The sequence below is a fragment of the Mustela putorius genome, unplaced genomic scaffold, assembly GCF_011764305.1.
Source record: "Mustela putorius furo isolate JIRA1106 unplaced genomic scaffold, ASM1176430v1.1 tig00003962_pilon_pilon_pilon, whole genome shotgun sequence".
Lineage (NCBI taxonomy): Eukaryota > Metazoa > Chordata > Mammalia > Carnivora > Mustelidae > Mustela > Mustela putorius.
This window is the reverse complement of record NW_025422106.1, coordinates 10,568,951-10,591,946: the sequence shown is the minus strand read 5'-3', so window position 1 is coordinate 10,591,946 and position 22,996 is coordinate 10,568,951. Positions and strand designations below refer to the sequence as shown.

The following is a 22,996-nucleotide window of genomic DNA, read 5'->3' as shown; positions in this document are numbered from 1 at the left end:
CCCCGCCGGGGTCCAGGGGACCCATCCAGGCAGGATCCCAGGCCTGTGGGGTGGCAGCCAACGGCATTTCCAGACACTTCACAAGACGTCATACACCGGACCAAACCGACAAGTTTGGATCAGGAGCAGGATCAGGAGCAGCCCATCCCCCATAGCCAAGGCTGCTCCTCCCCCACCCCGATATCCGGGTTACTGCAAACTCCTTCCCCTCCCGAGAAGGAGAATGGGGGCTCTCCATGCTTTGCTTTCCACATTCAAGCCACTGCCATCAGGACAAGACTGACCATGAAGCCACTGTCTTTCCTCGGACCAGCCGGACCTGACTGAAGCTTACCTTGCAGCAGCCCCTACTGAGGCCTTTCCGCCAGAGGGCACAGGGTGTCCCTGAGCTCCTGCACCTCTCCTCAGACCACCCTGCCTCCTTCATGTGAAACAGAACAGCCATCTTCTAGAGTGACCGAAAATCCCCCGGCACCCAAGAACCATCATTAGACAAATAAGGAAAGCAAAATCCGTGGCGAGTGGGCCTGAGTCCCAGATCCAGCAATCCTGCAGGCATCGCTAATCAGGAACACAGCCTAGCTTTCTGCTGAGTGAGGACTTGGCCTCAAAATCGCTCTGAAGCCAGTTCTCTGGGTGGCCAGTAGCCATCCGTCAACATCCACACCCGAGAAAGAACCTGTTTTCCACTGCTGGAGAGGTACAAGCACAAACTGGAACTCCCAGGACCAGAGGCCCAGGGTGTCCCCAGCCAGAAGGTGGCTTGCCTGGCTGCTCCCCTATGAACTGTCCTAGGAGGGAGCGGGGAGCACTGAGCTATGCCGCACCAACCTGGCTGGTACCCAGCAGAGCTGAAGGACCCTCACAGGGCCACCATTCAGCCTGAGGCAGGGAGGGGAATGGAGTCAAGAAGACAGTGTGAGGTGGAGAAGAGGGGTGAGGAGAGGAAGTAAAGGTGTAGGAAGAAGGGAACAGAGGTGACCCCATGGTTTCTCCACTGGCCCCCACCTCTACGATTCACTCTGGCTACCTTACTCCTCTACTTAAAATTCCCTAAGGACTTTCCACTTGCTTTCGGGATCAAATCTGAATTCCTGCCTCAGACTCACAAGCCCACCATGACTCAGCCCTGCCGCCCTCTTCAGCCTTGTCCCCCTGCATGCCCCCACCCCGAACTGCTCCTGCCAGCTGCCCATACTCTGAAATCTGCATCATCTATGGGACCTGTGCTGCTTCCTCTCTCAGCTTTGTGCCAGATTGCTAAGTATCCTGTATTGTTCTACTTTTACTATTTTTAATTTAAAATTTTATTAATATTTAACATTATTTAATATTTAATTTAATATTTTAAAATTTAATATTTAATTTAATGTTTTTATTTACTATTATTTATTATTATTATCCCATATAAACTCCACTTTTCTTCCTTAGTTTTTAGCTGGCATGTGGTTACCTGAAACAAAGACATTTCTGAGGCTCCCTTGCAGCTAAAGCTAGTCATGTGACTAAAGTCTGATCAATGGGATCTAAGCAAAGTGCCACACTTAACTTCTGAGAAGTAGTATTAAAAGGAAGAGATGTGCTCTTATGGGATGAGTATGTGATGGCTGGAGCTTGGGCAGCCTTCTTCGACTATGAGGTAGTCTTATGTTGAAGAGAACGGAACACGAAGATAAAAGAAATCCAGACCTCTAATACTGTGAAACCAAATCCAGGCTTCTTTTACATGAAAGAGAGAAACAAATTCTTATTCTGTTTAGGCCATCATTACTTTGCGTTTTCTTACATTTGTGTGTTCTTTCTTTTTCTGCCTGGGATATATTTCTTTTCCTTCTTTACATTGCTGATTTTATTTGACTTTGCAAGACCCAGTTTTTATGTCGCCTTCTCTAAGGGGCCATTCCTGACAGCACCCTAGCTTGGACAAGCAGCCACTGTTGTCCCCTCATAGCAAAGAGCAATTTCCTCTTTCTAGCTAAGCACTTGCCTCATGACTAGACAAAGAGCATCTTGAAGGAGGGTGTCTCATTCGTGTCCAGAACAAGTGCTTGACAATGAGTAAATGGCTAGGGATGGAGGAGCAGGGGTGGGGCATAAGGGTCGGAACGAAGTCCCAGCAATTCTCTGGCTTCGCTTGGGGGATCCTATAGCACTACTTTCACTGATAAGCAGATCCACCAAAAGGCAGCTCCGTTGAGGCTGACGAGGAAGAGACAACCACTCTGCAGAGTGGCATAATAACACAATTTCTAAAACTCCCTAGTATTTACCACAGTATTTACCAATTTACACAGCATATACCCAAGACACGTATCCATTACCCTACTTAATTCTAACAACCTACGCAGGCACTATCATTATTCCCAGGGCTGAAAGGGCTACATCACTTGCTCCGGGTCACATGGTACTGCATGGCCAAGTGGGGGACCTGGCAATCAGGTCCTCCCAGCTTCACGTCCAGAAACATGGGGGCCTCCCCCAACCTGCACCGTTCAGGGGAGTCAGCAAGGCAAAGCATGGGCAAACCGCATGTCGGCCAGCACGCACGAGTACGCGCATGAGCTCACACACACCTGGTGCACAGACGTGAGGGGCTCCAGCTGTTCCAGGGGCATCTTCCCCAGAGGGCAAGAGTGATGGCAGACAAGGGGCACCGGGGCAGGCTGTGCAGCTGCTATGCACAGCTGCTGTGCCCCTCCGCTCAAGGACAGGACCAGCCCGAGCAAGTGCAGGGGACGCGGGGCAGCGGGGAGGGCTGGGGACAGGCGGCAGCCAGCGGGAAGTCCACATGCTTTCAGAAACTGGGCTAGGCTGTTACTGTAGTGCGTTCACCTCCCCGGGAGCAAGAACAGGACACCGTCAGGCTAAGAGACGGCAGCACACAGCATGTCCGTGGTAAACAATTTATTTTTCTACCTCAGTCACTTACAGGGGGAAAAAAATAAAATGTCATTAGGGAGCAGCACAGATGAACTATTTACAGAGATGAAGAAAATTCACAATGGCAAAAACGTGGGTGAGGCAAGCATACTGGGGCAAGTTCACCAAAGCAAAGCAATTCAGAGCAAAACAAAATAAAGCAGGGGTGGGAGCAGGGAGCCACACAGAATCATTAAAAAACAAAAACAAAAACAACACCACCAACACTCATGAAAAAGCCTGCAGGAAAATAACAGGAAACTAACCAATGATTACATCAAGCATCTTGCATGAGATGAGCAAAGCCACCCAGGTTTTGGGTCTCAAGGACAGTGACATTCAAACAGAGGGATGTGCTCCCCTCAGATGCACCAGGTGGAAGCATGCGGGTCACTTCTCACAAACCAGGAGCGGGAACAATGGGGTGGCTCTTGAGGGCGCTGCTGAGCTGTACTGCGGGAATCCCAGCAAGTGGGGCTACTTTATACGGGGGAAGCAGAGGGGTTCAGGACCACGGGAGAAGCAAGCCCTTCTCCAAGTGACCGATCATCAGGGGTGCCCACCTGCCTAGGACCGGCCCCGTGTGCTCTGTCCCCTCCTACCCTGACGGGCCAAGAGGCCCTGATACCAGCAGGAACTGCAAAACCAGTGTGGATGGGGTGCTGTGGAAGGAGGGGCCCAGCATGGATCTGTGGCCACACGGCCTGAGATGTCCCTTCTCAAAGACACGTGCACACATATCATTATTGTTCACAGCCACGGAGTGCCTGGCCCCCAGACACAAAGACAACCAGATCGTGATGGTTTTTCAGATAGAGCTTTTCTTCCAGATTACATCTTTCACATTAGTGTTTAAAAAACGGGGGGGGGGGTGGTGGTCGTGGGGTGTGTGTGTGTGTGTTTGTGTTTTCACTGTTGGTACTGTCCACCACAGGACACAGGTGCTCTAAGTCATGGATCCCCAATGCCTGTGAGCCACCAGCACTAAAAGCTCAGCCCATGAAATGCCCCAAGAAGCCTATTTGGTCACTATTTATTAGAGGGTTAAAGCCTCTGCCTTTGGCTCAGGTCATGATCCCAGGGTCCTGGGATCGAGCCCCACATCAGGCTCTCTCCTTGGTGGGAAGCCTGCTTCCTCCTCTCTCTCTCTGCCTGCCTCTCTACCTACTTGTGATCTCTCTTTGTCGAATGAATAAATAAATAAAATCTTAAAAAAATAATAATAAAATAATTTGATGCCTGTTTCCTGGCTTCTCCTGAGGAGGTGTCGCTATGAAGTTTGTGAGAAGTTGCCCTTGGGCCCCGTTACATTCTAGGTAGAGAAGGGACGGTGCTGGGAGGAGGGGGGTGTTCACAGTATGTACAAGAAGCAAAATGGGGAGGGACTGCAGAAGAAAAAAAAAATTTTTTTTTTCCACTGAGTGAAGCAATGAGGACTTGAGTCTTTTCCAAGAATTAAAAATGAGAAAAAGAACAATCGTTCAAACAGGCAGCTAGGACAGTCTCAGTGGACAATGACAGCCGGGGTGGCCCCAGCCGGGGCTGTGTCCTCTCTCGAGGAATGGTAGCAAACCCCAATGTGTTAGGCCTCTCTTAAGAGCTAGTTGATAAAAATTATGTCTTGTGAAATCGGCAAATAGTCTGCAAAGTGAAATAAGAACAGAAATTAACAGATTAAACTGAAATGAGTCCGGGAAGTGGGGGGAGGGAAGAGAGAGGAAACAGCAGGGGCCACCGAAGAGAATCATGATTAGTTGAGCCCTAGTACCAATCCTGTGGGGTGGGGGTCAGGGCGGGGGTGTACGCGCTGGACATCTGGGCCTGGGAAGAAGGAGCCACTTCCACAGTCGTGGCTCATCCCTCAGTCTTTCTAGAAAAGAGCTACTCCTCCCTTGAACAACTAGTGTTGAGCCCTCTGCATCGCAGCATCTCACTTAATCGCACTGAATCCTAAAGTGGGCTCTGCTGGCCACCGAGCAGCCCAGGAGGGCAGGTCAAACACAGGGCCCTTTGTCCTGATGGGGGACACTGGGGACATGGTCTGTGAGTGAACACCCACAGGATGAAGGACCTAAGCAGCTCTCGGGGGCCTGGGCGTCCTGTCACTCCTCCTGGCTCACACTCACGCTGCCCCACTAGGATGGGACCACGGAGAGGCTGGGGGGGAGGGGTGGTGCGGCGTCCACATACCCTGTGAGAGACTGGAGGTGGGACCTGGGTGAGGAGGTACGTGGTGAGGACATGGAAAAGAAAGATCACAAAGCAGAAAGCTCAGGGCAGTTTGGTGGTGACAGCTGCGCTGATGTCATTGGCTCACAGGACCTCAGGGTGCAGGGAGAAGTCAATGGAGTCAAGCGGACAGGGTGAGCGGGGGCAGGTTTGAGCCATCGTCCCCCGGGCGGGCCGTCCCTCTGCACCCCAGCTGCCTCCTCACCAGACCGTCTAAGACACTCCTTATTGGCATGGGACAGGAGAAAGATGTTAGAATGTTCCAAATCTCCCGACTCAGAGACCCTATGCTGGGCTGGAGGCTCTAGGCAGAGTCAAGTTTCGTTTTTGAGGGGAGCCACCGCGTCATGAGCTCTGGAGTAGAACACTATCGGGGACCCCCTAGGCTGCTTGGGGACAGCGGACAGAATGGCAGCCAGGTCCAGTCTCTGGGCCACCCCCTTCCCGGCCTGGATGGAGGGGCAGACTCCACATGCTGCCCCTCCCTAACAGCACGTGGCCTCACTCTTGTGGCCCCTGACAGCCTCTTTGTGGCCATCAGTGAGGACACCCAAGAGACCTCCAGGGTTAAGAAGTGGAAGGATGGAGAATGGAGAATCTGATGGCCAGGGGAGGAGAGAGCAGCCACATTCCATGGGCCAGGGAGCCCCTGTCCAGACATTTTAATGTCCCATTCCTGCCCTAAGCAAATCCAGCCGACTGCATTAAGCCGCAGGAGCTAGGGACCGTGACACACAGGCCCTGGACATGGTCATTCCTAGCCCACACCAGCTCCCTCATACCCTTGCCCTGGTCCTAAAGCCTTGGCTTACGGTGACAGGCTGGGCACAGCTGGGAGGCTCTATCTTATCCTACCCAGCCTTGGTTGGTCACTCTTGCATCTCTGTCTTGCATACATGTCTGCTGAGGACAGATCCAAGGACACAGATCCCTGAGATGTAGTTTAGCATGGGATCCACTTTGTCACCCCCAAATTATTCCACATCGGGATCCCCCAGCTCTCCCTGCCTCGGACTAGTACTGCACCAAGGAGGCAATGGCAACCTGACTGTGAAGGGAGGCAAGCCCCACCAGGTATGCAGAGTGGTGAGACGCTCTCAGCAAGCCAGGATGGAGCCTCTATATCCTCTTGAACCCTGGTGAGGAAGCCAGGGGAGGGAAGGAGATGAAAGGCTTTCTTCAAACTGCCACCAGCTTCCGGGCTGAGGAAGATAGGCAAGAAATGACTAGGGACGATGACATGCCAGGTCTCCCTGGGAGGGACAGTGTGTATGCATGTGTATAGGAGTATGGACCACACACAACTCCCCCAACCTCTTTCTTTGTGCTCCAGAACGGTGCCACCCAACAGAACTTTCACAGAAAACGTTCTACAGGCTGTGCTAATGGCAGACACTAGCCACGTATGGCCACTGGGTAAGTGAAGTGTGGCTGGTATGACAGAGAAACGGGAATTTCCATTTTACTTCATTTTAACTTAAATCTAAATTAGAGTAGCTGTGTGTGGTTAGCGGGATCCTACTGGACAGACAGACGACAGAGAGAGAGAGAGAGAGCAATGTGGCAGCGAAGAGCCAGACCACCTGGGTCTAAATCGTAGACCTGCTTCTTGCTGCTAATGAGCGTGGGAACAGGGTCCCCATCTGTAGATGGGAAAATCTAATGGAGGAGTAGACTTCTCTGTTCGTAGAGAGAGGCCTGTAGCTCCCCCAAAGCAGCCAGCTGCTGTAGAGGCCAACCCCCACCCCCACCCTCGTGGAGATGTTGGCCCCAGGGGACAGGCTCATGGGGAAGTCTTCCCCACTCGCACTGCTCTAGCCGGAACTGCTGCTGCCGTATCCGCCTCCCCCCCCCCCCCCAGTCCGAAAGGTGCACAGACCCCAGGGGCTGTCCTGCCCAAACCCCTTGTTTCCGGAAGACAGTGATGAGCCCCAGAGATGGCAGAGCCAAGGCCACAGGCAAGAGCCTGGGGCTTCTGTCGCCATTGGATGATCTGTCCTGGACAGGGCATGGCTCTAAATGCCCCAAACGCTTCCTGACCTCCTCTGCAACATCCTCCTCCACCCCAACACTCTGGCAGAGATGTGCAAATGCTGGGGGAGATCATCATGTACTCCCCTCAGTCCTCCTCCTTGGCTTCAGGACACAGTCCTCTAAGGGCCAAGCCTATGCTCCCAGGGCCTCCAAGGCCTCTGGGTCTGGGCAGGATGACCAACCAGCTTCCGAGGGAGCCTCCTTTCTCAGCAGAGAGCCCCAAAGGACCAAACTCCATTCCTAATGCTTCCTCTAGACTCCAGCTGTCCTGTCCACCCCTACATATTCTTATTTACATTCCAGGTCTGGGAATGTGGGCTCGCCCCTTCAGGGGACAAGCAAGGTCCCATCAGCATCGCTTCCTTCAGCACCCCTGCAAGGCCATGCCTGTGCTTGCTGCCTGCCTCAGGTGGGGGTCCCAGACCTCCTGGCTACATGGGAGCTGCGGCCGCCTGGGCATGTGAATGGGCACTGTCATAGGTTCTGCCTTGAGCCTCTGACGCCTGCACTCAGGGGAGGGTGAATCTATATCCCCCACCCAGGACAGTTAACTCAAACCCCAACACTACACCACGGCTACACAAAGAAGGGCTCAAAGCCAAGGCCACCAGGCAGAGCTAGAGGAGGGGATGGAGGAAGGAGGGAGGGAGGGGGAGATGAGAGAGACAGAGGGTAAGAGTCCAATCCAGCGAGAGAACTGGTAACAGGCTCCAGACCATGGAGGGTGGGCAGAGGGAGGGCTCCTGACTCAGCTCCTTCCCTCCGGGCCACCCCCCCAAAAGCTACCATTCTCAAATACCTGGCACGGAGGCAGTACTCTGACTCATCAGACACTGAGCAGCACTTGTCCCTGGAGTTCAGTATATTTGAACTTCAGCACCTACAGGTCATTCCCTGGATGGACATGTGTACGAGCTGTGTTCTCTTCAGGGATCCTCCTGCCTCCCCTCCGATGCAGCCCATTTCCCGTGCTTCCAAAGCCCCAGGAGACACAGACACTCACCTGGGAACTGATAGCCATAGCTAGGAGCAAATCCAGGGTAGCCGCGGCCGTAGGTCGCCACAAAGTTGGGGTAGCCTTGAACACAGAGAGAAAGATCACAGGGGCGTTAGTACAGCTGCCTCAGGCCTGGGGTGAAATCCCAAGGAGGGTAGAAATGAGGACAGCCTGGGTCATTTTACTGCACAAAATGATTTGCCTCCCCTGAGGGTTTTTACCCAGGCCTCGGGGCCCCTCTCTATCGTGGCTGGGGGCACTGCTGTCAGCGTGCTGGTAATTAACCTGTATTTGGGCAGAGAGACCTTCCAAACCCACGCACCTTCTGGAACCTGCAGAGTAAATGCCACACGTTAGTACCAAACAGAGGGCCTGCGCCTGGCTCTGACATTTGGAGAGCTAACCCTGAGTGTACTTTACCGTAAAGCTATTGACAGTAGGAGATTAAAGTCCTTGTAATGCCTCTTCCCAAGGCAGCAGAGAGCGGGGCCAGCATCAGACAAAGGGGGAGCACTTGGGGGTCAGAGTTTCCGGGCTGACCCAGTGCTTCTAGAAAACCACTGGGCTCAATGAGCCATAGCCCAGGGAAGGCATGGCCCCAGGGGCCTGTGTCCAAGCACACTCAAGAGTGCCCGCACTGTCCCCAGGTTCCACCCACGCCCCAGCCCCCCCCCCCCAGAAACCATGAGGGACTATTTTGTTAAAATGTGCACCTGGATGGCTCAGTGGGTTAAGCCTCTGCCTTCGGCTTGGGTCATAATCTCAGGGTCCTAGAATTGAGCCCCGCATCAGGCTCTCTGCTCAGCAGGGAGCCTGCTTCCCCCCCATCTCTGCCTGCCTCTCTGCCTACTTGTGATCTCTGTCTGTCAAATAAATAAATAAAAAATCTTGAAAAAAAAATGTGCTCCAGGAAACACGGCCCAAACCCAGAAGCTTCACGCCACATGTTGTAACTAACGGGTGCTTCACGGCGAGCATGTTTTCCACATGATCTCAGCAGATAACCGGGGGTTGGCGGGGGGGGGGGGTGGGCGTGATCCCTGTACTACGGACTGCCTGTGGAAAGAGCTGCTGGGTTGGGCGTGAGGACACTGCTGGCATGTTCTGCTGCCGGTGCGGCCCTCTGTGAGCTAGTATGAAAGCCCCAGCAAGCTCTCAACCCTCCACTGTGCTCACTCAGGCTGTTTCACCATTTATGTCCTTGCCTCTTGGCTCAGGCGACAGAGAAGGCTGGTGTGTAGCCCTCTTGGACCGATTCTGCAGTCGTACGAGACCCACGGGTCCCCCTCTGCTCCATCCCAGCAGGCTCATGCTGCCTCCATCAGCTCAATGTGTGGGAAGCCCAGTCCATTCCTGCTTTTCACACACCCCCACGGCCAGTCTCCCGCCGCCGCCGCCACCACCACCACTCCCAACAGCCTGACTTTGGCTTGGATTTGACTTTTGTTTTTTGGCTGCTCAGTACCTGAACCCCTTCTCTGAGATTGGGTCTCAGAGAGAGGCCTGCCTCTCATCGTGGAAGCAGAAGAGGACCCCTCCTGCTCTCTCTAAGCCAGGCAGCTGGGAAGCAAGTTGTGAACCTGGGTTTGGCTCAGGGAAGTCTTCCCTGGATCCATTTCTGAAGAGAGTGGGGCAGAGGAGGACACAGTGATTCGGAATTTATTCTGGTGCCTTTGGCGTGAGCCCAGCACCCAGTGGCGGCAACAGTGGACACCCCGACCCCGACCAGGTCATTCCTGGGTTGTCCCTGGGTCGCGGCTGTGGCTGACCACCCAGTTACTGCCGATTCTCCAGCCTTCCTGGCAATTTTGTGAGCTGACGAGCCTCTGCCAGTCCTCTCCTTTTAGGCTTACAGCGGCCAGAGTTTCCGTGTCCTGCCACCAAGAGGCTGGTAGAAAGTAGCTTTGATGTGGTGGGCGCAGGGTGGGTCTGTAAGAGTCTTCCAGCCCTCCAGCCACGAGGGCAGCAGCGACAGCTTTCCCCATGTCTCTGCGCTTGAGATAACCACTGACACACCCCCAGATACGGGCTCGGGGGTCTCATCATCCGCATCCTGAGTGCACAGGGGGTACGTCACAAGCACCTTCTGACAGGCAGTGAGGGCTAAAGGAACAGGGCCATCCCTGCAGTTCCGTCCTGGGTGCCCTCCGGCTCTGTGCGTTTGAGCTGGCAAGTCTTCCTGTTCATGGAGCCTTTATGCCTCGGAGGCCCAGAGAGGGGACCCGCCTTTCCTCACTTGCCCATGCGCGTTGGTGTCTTGGCCTCCGCTTGACCAGTGGGTCTGTCACTGGACCCAGAAGGAAGAATTGGTCTTGTGGGCATCAGGAGACTTGGGGTCCAGGCTTGCCTCTGGCCCAAGGCCACGCCCTTGGTGGGAGGGAGGGTCTTCCTGGTCCTTTGACGCCTTGAGTCTTGCCATCTGTACAAAGCTCTGCGCGTCCCTTGCGGCATTCTCGACTGGGCCCTCCCCCGCCCCCCTGTGCTTCCCTTCCCTTCCCGTTTAGCCAGAGCCTTTCCAAACGTGCAGTCATGACTCACTAGCCGACTGACCTGTTTCCACCTCCAAAGGGCCCTGCGCCTACTCCCTCTTGGGCACCCATCTCACGGGGCCTGATGTCTCCCTGGCAGAGGGTCACCCAGACAAGTGGGATGACTGTATGGCTTTGCCCTGACCGCCGAGGAGCAGGCTATCCAAGTGTGACGCTCGGCTCTGGTCCCCGGTCGCAGAACAAAGGGACAGAGGGATGGAGAGGAAGGGGGAGCTCAAGAGGCCTTACGGGGACACACGCACACTGGCTTCTTCCCTGGTATTTATTTCATGGCTGGCCAGCTCAGTTCTCCTCTGAATTAATCACCTGCTCTCAAATCAGATCTTTCATGACTAGATTTCTTAAACCATTATTTCAACAATATCGATAAACGGATTATATGCAAACAGCCAAATCACTGCTGCCTAGGGCCTTTCCTGGTGAAAAATGACTCCTTTGCTTGTAACTTCGGCACTTGGGGTCTGAAATGTTTTAATCTGACAGCAGACATGTAGGCCCACGTGTCACCTTCAAGCCTATCTCTGGGCAGGTAGGCAGGTGGGGTGGAGTGGGGTAGGACGCCCAGCCTCCCTGACAACTGGGGCCCCCAGGACCATTTCCTAGCTGCCTTCTTCCTGGCACATGCGACAGTCTTCGACAAGAAGGGAGGCAAGCATGGTTAAGTTCACCCCGATTTGGGGGCCTCACCCAATCTTCCTAGACATGTCAATATGGTCTCCAGCACAACCCAGACGAGAATTTGGCTTCTGCCAGAGCAGGGGATCTGATCTCCAGCCCCCATCACGCACATCCTCCGGGTCAGGCAGATGAAATCATAAATTTATAATACAACATTATTTCAATTTTCCTCTTCATTTACTGCTGTGCAGCCCAGCTCTGCTCCAACGGCTCCCAGCCCCAGCCACATGGGGAAACTGGCCGCCGCATGTCAATAGCACATTACGGCAGACCCACGTGGAGGCTCCATCAAGCCCTATTACAGCGGGATGACCCAGCCACTGCTTCCATTAGCAGCTGGGCCCCTCCCACACTGACCACCGCCCAATTTATGGGCTCCAGTACTCTGGGCGCCTGATCAATCTCACAGTAATTATCTCTTGTCACTGAAGGAAAAACTAAGCTTGCTCCTGGATGGCCACCTTTCTTGCACAAAGGCTTTCCACTGGGGGGTAAAAAAAAAGAAAAAAAAAAACCTGAGAAATTAACAACGATCCGAATTTGCCAGGCAGATCATTTCAGGGCCCCCTTTTGGGGATGCTGGCTGCGTTTTCAGAATTGCGGTTCTCGAGCTTTCTCCAACTCTAGATGATGTTGTCGGCTCTAACGCTGGAAGATGTTTGCATTCTAGATGGGCACATGACTCATCCTCGCCTGGGCTCGGTGACTCAGCTACTTAGTCATGGAAAACTGCTCCCACCAGGACCCCGACTTGAAAGGACAGGAGATGAGGGCTGTTTATCCAGGGGCCTGCGGAGTGTGACATACACACCACGTGGTACGCAGAGCACTGCCTGGGGCACCATGCTTGGTTCCACGCGGGATGAATCCAGATGCAACACCTGGTGCCCGGAGCCCTTCCCAGGCTGACATGCAAAGGCCAAAGTCTACCCAGACGCTCGGACCCCAAAGCCATCCCGACGCATAAATGCATCTTGAGGCCTACACTGCCCAGTTTAAATTTAAGTCTAAACTACGATGGAAAACCCCAACTCTTCAGTGGTATGAACCATATCTTAAATGCTCAGTAGCCACATTGGCTAGTGGCTACCATCTTGGGCAGTGCAGACAGAGGCCCCCTCTACCAACCACAGAAAGTTCTGGGGGCGCTGTGTTATTCTAAAAGGAAACTGAAGAACCGAATTTCGAGCTTCCTCTGTTCACCAGGAAACAGCTGAACAAATGGAGACCTCCTTGGGAATGACCTCAACAGACATTCTGGGGAAAGACAAATCCCAGTGGAAATTATGAATAAATCTAGACACGCAGCTCTACGTTCCAGCCAGTTTCCTTTTGACCTGTCAGTGCATGCCAGCAGATGATAGCTCATCTTTTCTAGGTGCTGGTTTAAAAAAAAAAAAAAAAATTGCTTTCATTTCTGAGGGGCTTAGTGTCGGGGAACACTGGGTCGAGACTTCACAGGGACTTCTCAGTAGGAGCACTGTCAAGGAGACCTCAAGCTTTCTTCAGCGGAGTCTACACAGTCCCACCATTTCCAGGCCTGGAGGGTGAAGCTTTCCTTCAAAGCCCCAGCAATGAAGTACTCCTCTCCCAGCGGTTATCAACCATGTTCAGTAGTGTGTGCCCAGCGAGGTCAAGACAGTTAGAGGCAGTAGGCTTATAAGGCTGGGGGCAGAGTAGGCCAAAGGGAATAGAATGTACCAATAATAATCACGTTTGCTTTTATTAAGTCCACTTCCATGAAGGAAAACCAGAGAGTCTAGGGCACTGGGCTGGGTTGTCGTGGGCACCTCTTGGCCACCATGAGACAGTAGAACCAAGTCGGAAGGGCTGCCGAAAGATCCTTCCTTAGTTGATTTTCATTCTGTCCAGCTCGAAGGCAGGAGAACTGGTCTGAGGAGGACCCCTCCTCTTCTCTCCCACATTCTTTTCAAGGAATTCCCACTGGGCTGTTTATTCTATGACTCTCTCAAAGGTTGTAGAAGCTAAAACCAAAACCGCTGTAGGTTTCCTCCCAAGGACGGATGCAGCCATACCAAGAGACAGCAAACAAACATGATTGGATCCCTCTCTGCTTGTCAGTGTGGAGAAAATCTCAAGGGATAGTTAAAAGCAAGTTTCACAGTTTCCAAGGCCTTTACAGAGCAGTGTATCTGCCATCTCGGCAGAACGTCGGCTCCCTGAGATCAGGGACCTCACAGTCTGCTGCAGCCTCAGCACCAAGGACAGTACCCGGCCCTCAGTAGGTGCTCAGGAAACCCTGTTGAGGGCGTAGATGGAGCAGCTTTAATGGTGTATAGTCTCACTTCTAAACACCTGTGCAAGTGTTAGACACTTTTCTGCCCTTCCGACAACAAACATTTACAGCATGAGAACTATTTCATTCATGAACTTTTAACAAGTGTTTTTCTGCCTGGGCTGAGTTCATCAAACTTGGCTTTGATGAAACTGTGGTGGTTAATGATCGTGGTGAGGACACGGACAGGCGATGGGTGATGGTGGTGATTCCAGGACAGATACGGATCACGGAGCGGGTGAACCAGGTGACTTATGGGGATGTGTCAGGCCATCCCACCCTAGTGAAGGAGAAGCACAGGTTTGCCTACTACCAGCTGGGGTCAGAGTCCATCCTGGAGACTCTGAGCCCAGCACTCCTCACACACACCCTTCAGCCATGCCACTGGGCTTTTGGGGCTCCCCATTCAGGAGCCTCACCTTCCAAGGCTAGTCCTGTCTGGATCACCCTGAGCTTGCTCATCCTTTTTAGCACGGTGAACATGTCACCTCCTCAGGGAGGTATTCTCTGATTCCTCAGCCTAATTTCCACTCTTCATGATGTGCTCTTAAAGCACCCCCTGACTCTATCACAACTAACTACCTGTAGAATTAGCCATTAACTGTTGTCATGCTCACTAGACCACATGCTTCAGAAGGCAGGGACCACATCTTGTCAAGCACAGTCTCCCAGCGCCAGCGCAGGGCTGGGGTGGAGGCATGCACCAGGAGCTCAAAGCCAACTTCCGGTGAGCACCTCCTGTATTCAACACAGCCTCCCTGCCTTGGCTCCCGTTATGAAACCATTGGGTGCCCTCTGGCCAGGGATCTGAGCTGGGGGGTCTGGAGAGATGTGGGCTCTCAGCCCCTGCTTGCAGCCGGGGGCAAACAGAACCACTGCACCCTTGCTCTCTGGTCAGTGGCATGAAAGGCTTCGCTGCACACCTCTGCTTCCCCCTGAAGGAAACAGGTCATTCTTCCTAGCAGCCAAGGGCAGCAAGTTAGACTCAGTAAGGGAAGGGCACTTCCTGAAGATCTGATCCTAAAAAGTTTCCTGTCTTATGTCCTAGGGCCTTTATACTCACTGTTGAAAATTCAAGACTTCAAAAACCGGCAGGAGACAATTCTTTAAGATTTGATTTTAAAATTTAAAACTATTACTGTGTTTGGACCTTCTTTTGCTATACCATGTAGGGTAAGGCCACGCAAAAATTACTTTTTAAGCAAGAGGTAGACAAGTGTCTCACAGTCAACCAGGAGCTAATGCCCACTGATTTTTATCTATTTATTCAGTTTTATTAGAGAGAGTGTGAGCGGGGGGGGGGGGAGAGCGGGCAGAGGAATAGGGAAAGAGAGAATCTTCACAGCAGGCTCTGCGCTCTGTACTGGGCCTGACGTGGGGCTCGATCTCACGACCCTGAGATGGTGACCTAAGCCGAAATTAAGAGTTGGACACTTAACTGACTGTGCCCCTCAGGCACCCCCTCCCACTGACTTTTAGAAGTAACTTCTTTATAATGATTACACTCTTACATTTAGTTTTGGGGCTCTCCCTTTTCCTCTCAACGGGGCAATCCTATATACCACACTGTTTCACTACTGTAGCTTTGTGCCGTATTCTCTTTGGTCCAACTAGTCTTTTCTCATTTTTCTTTTGAAAACATTTTCTTATCTATTCTCATGTGTTTCCGCTTGCAGATCAGCATTAGAATCATTTGGCCAATCCTGGAAGAAGTAAATAGGAATTTCCCACGGAACTCAATTAAGCCAAAAACATGAATTCAAGAGGAAGTAATATCTCTGCCACTTTTAGGATTCTCCTGGAGTCTCTTTCCATTTCTCTCCGTCTCTCAAAAGTTCCTCCAACTAACTTTACGGGCCCTTGTTATTTGCTGAGACAAAATAGATACAATGCTTTCTATGAATGTGTAACACCAAGAAAAGTTTCATACATTTCAAATGGAGCTGGGAATGATTTAAAGAGCTGCGAATCTTTACATAAAGAGCTGATCAAACAATATAGAAGGGGGACTCGTAGCCAAACGGAATGAAAATCCATTAAAACCAGACAGATCATGGGCCTGAATGGAATTTTACCATTAACTACCATTTATCCCATTTAATTAGTATTTTCCCGACACACAATAACTCGCACTAAAATGCTGCTCTCTTGCCTTGAAATTTCTAATTATTGTTGCGACCCACACCATTACGCCTCTTCTCTGCTTTCTTCATTTTTCATGCCATTTCAGTGGCAAGATTTTCAATTATCTACGCAGGACGGACAGAGATACCTTTAAGGAAGGGGCATAATATGCAACTTAATTTCTCTAAAAGCCAGGAGAGATCATTTTTCGTCAGAACAAACACACTCTGTCTTTCATCATTTTTTTTTTTTTTTTTTAGCAAATAAAGAGTAAAACAGGCCATTTAAAACATCCATTTAAATGCAAATTCTGATATCCCAAGAGAAAAATGTTAATCATTTAAATAGACAGGATTATAGCCCACCCTCATTACTTCTCCTCTTCCAAATTTTAGAAAATGTAGCTTCGGCCCACATGGGGAAGCCAGCCAGGAGTCCTTGGGTCTTTCGGAACACTCTGTCAAGTAGAGAGGCATGAGGCAGGGGGCCGCCTTTTTCTCCTTTTGAAGGGAGTGGAAAGGAGAGAAAATAATATGATGTACCCCCATGTGCCAGGCATGGGACAAGATGATTATCGATCAATCGACCTATCTCTGTAATGGTCACAACTACCTCGCAAAGGGGTTTATCATCTGAGACCCAGAAAGGCAGTTTGCCCAACTGGTACGTGACCCAGTTGGGTGCCCAGGCCTCCGGAGCCCCCAGCGCATGGTGGCTCTGAGGTGTCCCCAGGGACCCCCGCCCAGACTCACCTAGCATTCCCATGCCAAGCATGAATGCGTCCATGGTGTAAGGCAGTCCCCGGGCCCGGCCTCTTGTCCCCGGTGGGAACATGACTTCCTTAGGCTGAGCTTTCTTACATTCTACCTGTTCAACAGAAAGGCGAACAAATGAGATGCAAATGAATGCCACGTAAATGTCAAAGGCAGAACGGATCTGGTTACCCGCGAAGGTATTTTTAGCCTCGCTCCTTACTCACTGTAAAAACAGCCAAGCCAAGCAAATGGCCTGCAAAACAAATATTTAAGAAAACACGCCACTTGTTGCAAATCCTGCTTTGGAAAAACCGACAAGGATGAAATTGGGTTTGGAGGGGTGACAAGGACGTGGGCTGGAGACACGCGTGCTTGGGTTGGGAGCTCAGCCTGGAGCGTGCGCACAAGGCCCGGGAGGTGAGAAGGCACACGAGGCTGCTGCATGTGTCTGTGAAGAAAACCAACAGCAGTAGTAATACCCCCTCCTGCTCGTTTGGCCCCTTACAGGTTTACAAATGCCTGTGGGCCCCGACTCTTCCTATCGGGCCACCTGATTAAGTTTCTTATTAAATAAGCCGGTTAGCTTTAGCTCCATTTCACAGATGACGAAACTAAACATCTGAAGGCTTGTGTCCTGTGCTGTAACCCACAGCCCAGCAGGGGCAGGCCTAGAAGCCTGAGTTTTCTCAAACTGCTAGGTCGCCGATGCCCCCAGCTCCCTAAAAGCCGCCCTGGTATGCTCCGGGGAGAGAAGTAGGAACGTTCCACACCACTTCTGTCCATCTGGATTAGCGGCTTCTCATTCTGCAGCCACATCTTCAAGTGGTTGCTAATCTTTCCTGATTCCCTCCTGCCTCCTGAATTTCTTAATCCCATTCCGCTCACACAACCCAGAAGTCACTTACTTCCCAGCCTTAATGGTATATAATACGAACTCCAGGAAGGAAATGAAACTATTGCTCTCAGAAGGGCCTACATCGTTCTCAGGAGCGTGTCTCACCCCCCTGCTCGGTGCTTACTTGCTTTTAGTTTACAGATAAACCTAACACACACTGTTAGCTGGTAACCCACTCCATCGCTGATGGCGATGGGACCCAGCGGGGCAGGGCAGGGTGCTTAGGTGGCAAAAAGCGTTAGCGTGACAGTCAGATAGTGAGGGAGGAAGGGCAAGAATGAGGTCCCCATATTTAAAAGGGACCATATGGTATAGGAGCCAAAACTCCACATAGCCCAACAGCTGCCGAGGGTCTCACTACCACACAGAAGATTACTACTGTTCCCAGGGTGTCTGAGATAGGAAGTTCAATTGTTGCCTCATACTTTGTTTTAAAGGGACCTACATGGGGCTATCCATTTTGGAGATGTACATACCTCTCAGATCTTCTCATCCCAAATACTTCAATTAAAAAAAATGTTAGGGGCACCTGGGTGACTCAGTTAAGCAGCTGACTTTTGATCTCGGCTCAGGTCTTGATCTCAGGGCTGTGAGTTCAAGCCCCATGCTGGGGCTTAGTGCTTAAGGCTTGAGGGAAGCTTTAATTACCTAAAATATTAACTTCTCCTCCTTCAGAGACACCAGATAACAAGTATTACTCACTCTTGCTCTTTAAATAACCACACATACTTTAAAAACATGGACAATATGGCTCAACATTTATGTCTGATAAGCTTCGCACGAAGTTTTTATAGGTTAAAAAGGAAGAGACGGGCATCCTGAAATGAAAATGGGTGAGAGACATGAACAAGCAATTCACACACGACTAATAATGACATACACCCTTCATATCACATGTCACCTATGACATCCCCAAACGAGACATACTGCCATCTATCAGACTGGCCATGACGACAGGGATTCCTGATGTCAGAATCTCTGAGAGTATGGGGAAGGGGGAGGGGTGGGACTTCACACACATTTTTTGGGAGGGTCACCTGACAAACTTTCCATAGCCATCCAAACATACATCGTTTGACCTAATAATGCTACTTGCAGGAGTTTATCCTGCATGGACATACAGATAAGGATCTTGTGGTGACAAGCCATTGATTATTATTATTATTATTTTTAAAGGAAATATCCTAAGTGTCCAAGAATAAGGAGTTAGTTAGCCAGGTTTGGTTCACCCGAGCTTACTGGAAACTGTGACGCTTCAGAAAAGAGAGTTGAAAATAAGATGCAATGATGCTGGGAAACCCTCGGTCCTGGGCTAACGAGGGTGGTCGGTCACCCTAAAGGTAAGAGGGAGAAAAGTAAACTACAGTGACTCTGTGGAAAATAAGCAAGTGTATATGCATATCAAACAGGGGAAACATATTGAAAAGACATACCAAAGTTGCTTTAGAGTAACTCTGTTCTTTCATTTCCAGGGTGCACTTTGTTACTGGTACTTACTTGCCAGGTTTTCTGCTTTAAGTATTACTGTTGCAAACAGTAGTAGGGAAAGGTGATGTGAAAGAAATAAATGCATCAGAATTAGATCTTTCAGATCTCTCTCATAAGCTGGGGGGGACAGTTTGCTCCTAGACACCATCCCCATCGCTGGGACTCAGAAGCAGGCAGAGGAAGCTCATTTGCGAGAGCCTGCCGGGGCGGGGGAAGATGGGCGCGCTCTGCAGAAGCAGACAGATAAGTACCTGACGCCGGCACCGGGGGCTGGAATAATACTGCTAACCAGCTCACTTCCTAATGGCCCTATCGGTGACAATCTATTGTATTGTCTTAGGAAAACCTGCCGCCTGTTCCTAGGCAACCTGATCAACGCAAATTTCAGGTTTATACAGTTTTCATTTAGGGAACATAAAGGTTAACTGACTGTAATGGGAGTATTTTAAACAAACCCACCTACTCCTCCTCTCACTGAACAGGGCTGGCAGCGCCGTTTAATTCTGTTCTGTGCTGTTTTGGGCAGCACCCACTGTGTCAACTGTGAGTGCTTCCCGAGGCCAGGGGCTGTGGCACGCGGACTCTTGGGGTGGGGGGAATCCCCATGTTCTGGGCACTTGAGTGACAGGGAAAGGTAGCCACCGCACCAGGGAGCCTTGGCCTGGTCTGCACTGAAGGCTTCCTGAAGGATCTCTCAGGACCAAGAGGTCTGCCCAGCCAGCCCCCAGCTCCTCTGAAAACATACAAAACGGGGGAAGAGAAGAGCTATTTTCTGCTCCTATCCTGAGTCCTTGCAGGGGGTCAGGGGCCTACTGAGCATGAAAACCACTCCCCCCCCCCCCCCCCCCCCCCCGCCAGACTGGCAGAAGCCCCGCCTCCTCCATCAGACTGTGACCTCAGGGCAGGGATCAAGTCTATGACATCCCAGGTTCCTTGCAAGAACCCGTACAGAGCGTGGACTGATGCCTGTGCTCACTAGGGTCATGCAGACCCAGGCTTCCTGACCCAGCAACACTGAGGGACTCCATGTGCCTGGCAAGTGCTAGGCCATGGGGGATGCAGACAGTAAGAAGGCCAGCCTCCACCTCGAGAGCTTTCATTCTGTTGAAAACAACAGGTTCTGACCGTCTTGTTCCCCTACCATGAAGGCAAGTACTCATGTCAATCTGCCCCCTGTCATTTCTGGGCCTGCCAGCCTCTGGAGCCTCGAGTTAGACCCCATCTGGGTGACCCCCCGCATCCCCACTATCGTCCCACCAGGCCCCCAGGCAAGCTAGAGAATGGAGCATGAATACCCCTAGTTAGAGTCAGAACCCAAAGGAGGAGAACCAGCCCAAGTCTGCCCCGCTCCAGTAACACATTCAATGCATGTGGCCACACACGACATCCCACGTATCTCCCACTGTGTACCAGGCTACTTCTAAAGGTCGTGGCCTCAAGCAACAATGGCTCATTCCTTCTCGTGCTTCTGGGAGCTGCCTGGGCCCAGCGGGGCTCCTGCTTGCCGCTGCTTCTATAGTTGTGGTCCGATGGTGCCCGGGGCTGGAGCTAGAGCCAGACAAAGGCTGGACTCAGCTGGAGGTTCGAGTGCCTTCTTCTCCCACAGAGTGGGCAGCCAAGGCTGGTCAGCTGGGACCGTCCACCGGGAAGCGCCTGCTCTTGGCTTCTCCGGGCCACTCCTTCCTCTCACACCATGCTGGCTGAATCCCAACAGGGACTGTCCCAGCCTGAGAATTCCACAAGACCAAGGCACAGGCTGCAAGGCTTATCCTCCAGGCTTGAGAGTCAGGCTGCCGTTTCCATCATGTTCTGCTGGTTTCACTGGGTCAGCCTAGATTTGATGCTGGAGGTGAAGATCGCTGGGACTGACTTCAGAGAGCAGTGACCACACAAGATGGGTGAAAAGCGGCGAACCGACAGGACCGTGGGAGGCCCTCCTCCTCTCCATGGCGTCTGGCTGGCCATGTTCTCGGGCTGGCAGGCACTGAGGCCTGCTTCCACCATGGGGCACCAGGCGGGTAGGGAGCTCCCTTTGGGGGCAGCCCTGGAGAGGCTTGCCTGGCTTCCCATGGTCGACAGAAGCAGTGGGCCTCCGTGTGGCCAGTCCTTCTGTTCCAGCTGTTTCACTGCTGCCCCCACAGAACCCCGTTTACGGTCAAGGCTCCCCACCACCTACACCCGAAGTGCTTTCTCTAGGGCAGCTCAGGGTGGCGGCAGATTCTGAAGAAGGGATAGCTTCAAGTCTTGGTCCTTGAATCTGTTGAGAAGCCGCTCCTCATCACGGCTATGGCTTCTAGTGATGACTGGAAAAGGCAATGTGGTTGGTGGGCCCAGAGATTTTGTAGGAACTTCCATTTGGATTTGTGCTTATAAGAGGTCTCAGATCGACTGACCAGGCACCGGCCAATCACTCACATTAGGAAGACGAGCTCTCCGTTCCAAGTTTCATGGCTGGCAAAGCCACAAAGCAACCCCACACCAGGGGCTGAATTCCAAGGATGTTGTACCCCGCCTCCAAAGGTAGGTGGGATTTTTTTTTTTTTTTAAAGATTTTATTTATTTATTTGACACAGAGAGATCACAAGTAGGCAGAGGCAGGCAGAGAGAGAGGAAGGGAAGCAGGCTCCCTGCTGAGCAGAGAGCCCAATGCAGGGCTCGATCCCAGGACCCTGAGATCACGACTGGAGCCGAAGGCAGTGGCTTAACCCACTGAGCCACCCAGGCGCCCGGTGGGTGGGATTTTTAATCTCCAAACATGCTGCTTTACTTGGCAGCCTGGCCCTGCAGAAGAGGGGACGGCTCCCTTGCTGTCTGCACAGACACAGCATAGGAAGAATGACCAACGGAACCCTCTTTCCCAACAGGACAGTCCAGATGGCAGCATGTTCCTCCAGACGATGACTCCGAGGCCTGCCGTGGGCTGGCGCGTGTGGTTTCCGACCTTCCGTGCAGGCGGCTTGTCTGCCCATCAGGGTCAAAAGCAACTCAGCAACGAGCTCCGTTTCTAACTCTTCATGTAGAAATAATTTTGCATTTGCGCGAGAGTTGCAAGGATAGGAAAAAGCACCGTTCTGTAGGTCTACATCTGTATCTGTATCTGTAGACACGTTTTCCTGAACCTTCTGATAGCAAGGCGCATACACAGTGGTACACGTGTCCTAAACATGTTTTTCTTACATGCAGATGGGATGCTTTTATCTAGCATACCTTCCACAGCCTTGTGTCAGTGGACCCCATGATGTCCTTGAGAGGTAGAAATCCATCTTCCAGGACAGGAAGCTGAGGCCCAGGGATGTCAGACACCACACTGGCTGCTGGAGGCCCAGGCCATGTGTGCTAAGGCTGCATTTGAAGCCGGGTCTGCCTGATACCCCCATGACCCAAGCCAGGGGAGCCAGTCCCACGCCCCATCCTATCCTTGAGTAGGGGTGGGGGAGGGCTCAGCATTGGCCTTTGGAGAAGGCTCCGGGTCTTCTGTGGGGACAGCTTCCCTGCAGCTGCTCTGTTGGCTGCCCTCACCCAACTGGCCTGCGGGCCTTGCAGAGGCAAGCTCCCTGCCAGGCACCTTTTGGAAGAGACTGGAAGTTTGAGAACCAGGCCAAAATCTGGGAAGTGAAAAAGGTTTTTGTTTTTCCCTGATTTCTACATAACAGCCCCAGTCAGCACATGGCCCCGGGGCCAGGAGGGAAACCAGCTTGGCCTCGGTCTGGGGAAACCCAAGCCCAGTGCCTGTGGCCTTGATTTACCACCCAGGACAAGGCAACTCTGTGTTTCCTGGAGGCCAGTGTTTGCAGCTTCACTTCTCACCTCAAACTGGTCACGTTAGACACGATTTACTCCTCCAGGGGGAGATGGACTCTTCTCAAAGAATAAAATTCACTGCTGTTCAGAGCGACCAGCCGGACTGAAGAGCTGGCGGACGGGAGGGGAACAAAGGGCAGGTCTTTTGGGCAGGTGGGTGCTTGGCGGGGGCGTGTGTGGGGGGTTACTGGGAGTGTCCACGTGGGCACTGTCCTATTGTACAGCTTTCTG

At 52.0% G+C, this 22,996-nt stretch overlaps 1 protein-coding gene across 5 annotated transcripts in view; it reads right to left on the bottom strand.

The window, feature by feature from the left end:
* The window catches only part of MSI2 (musashi RNA binding protein 2), a 386,294-nt gene that overhangs the window by 41,530 nt on the left and 321,768 nt on the right, over positions 1 to 22,996 (bottom strand). For 4 of the 5 annotated variants that reach the window (XM_045070323.1, XM_045070322.1, XM_045070325.1 and 1 more), the window contains exons 9-10: positions 16,579 to 16,693; positions 8,186 to 8,260 (exon numbers count right to left, since the gene is read on the bottom strand). In XM_045070323.1, the coding sequence (XP_044926258.1) occupies positions 8,186 to 8,260; positions 16,579 to 16,693 (190 nt within the window). Of the gene's footprint in view, positions 1 to 4,093; positions 4,561 to 8,185; positions 8,261 to 16,578; positions 16,694 to 22,996 lie in introns of those variants that run through there. The other variant, XM_045070326.1, reaches the window with a different exon arrangement.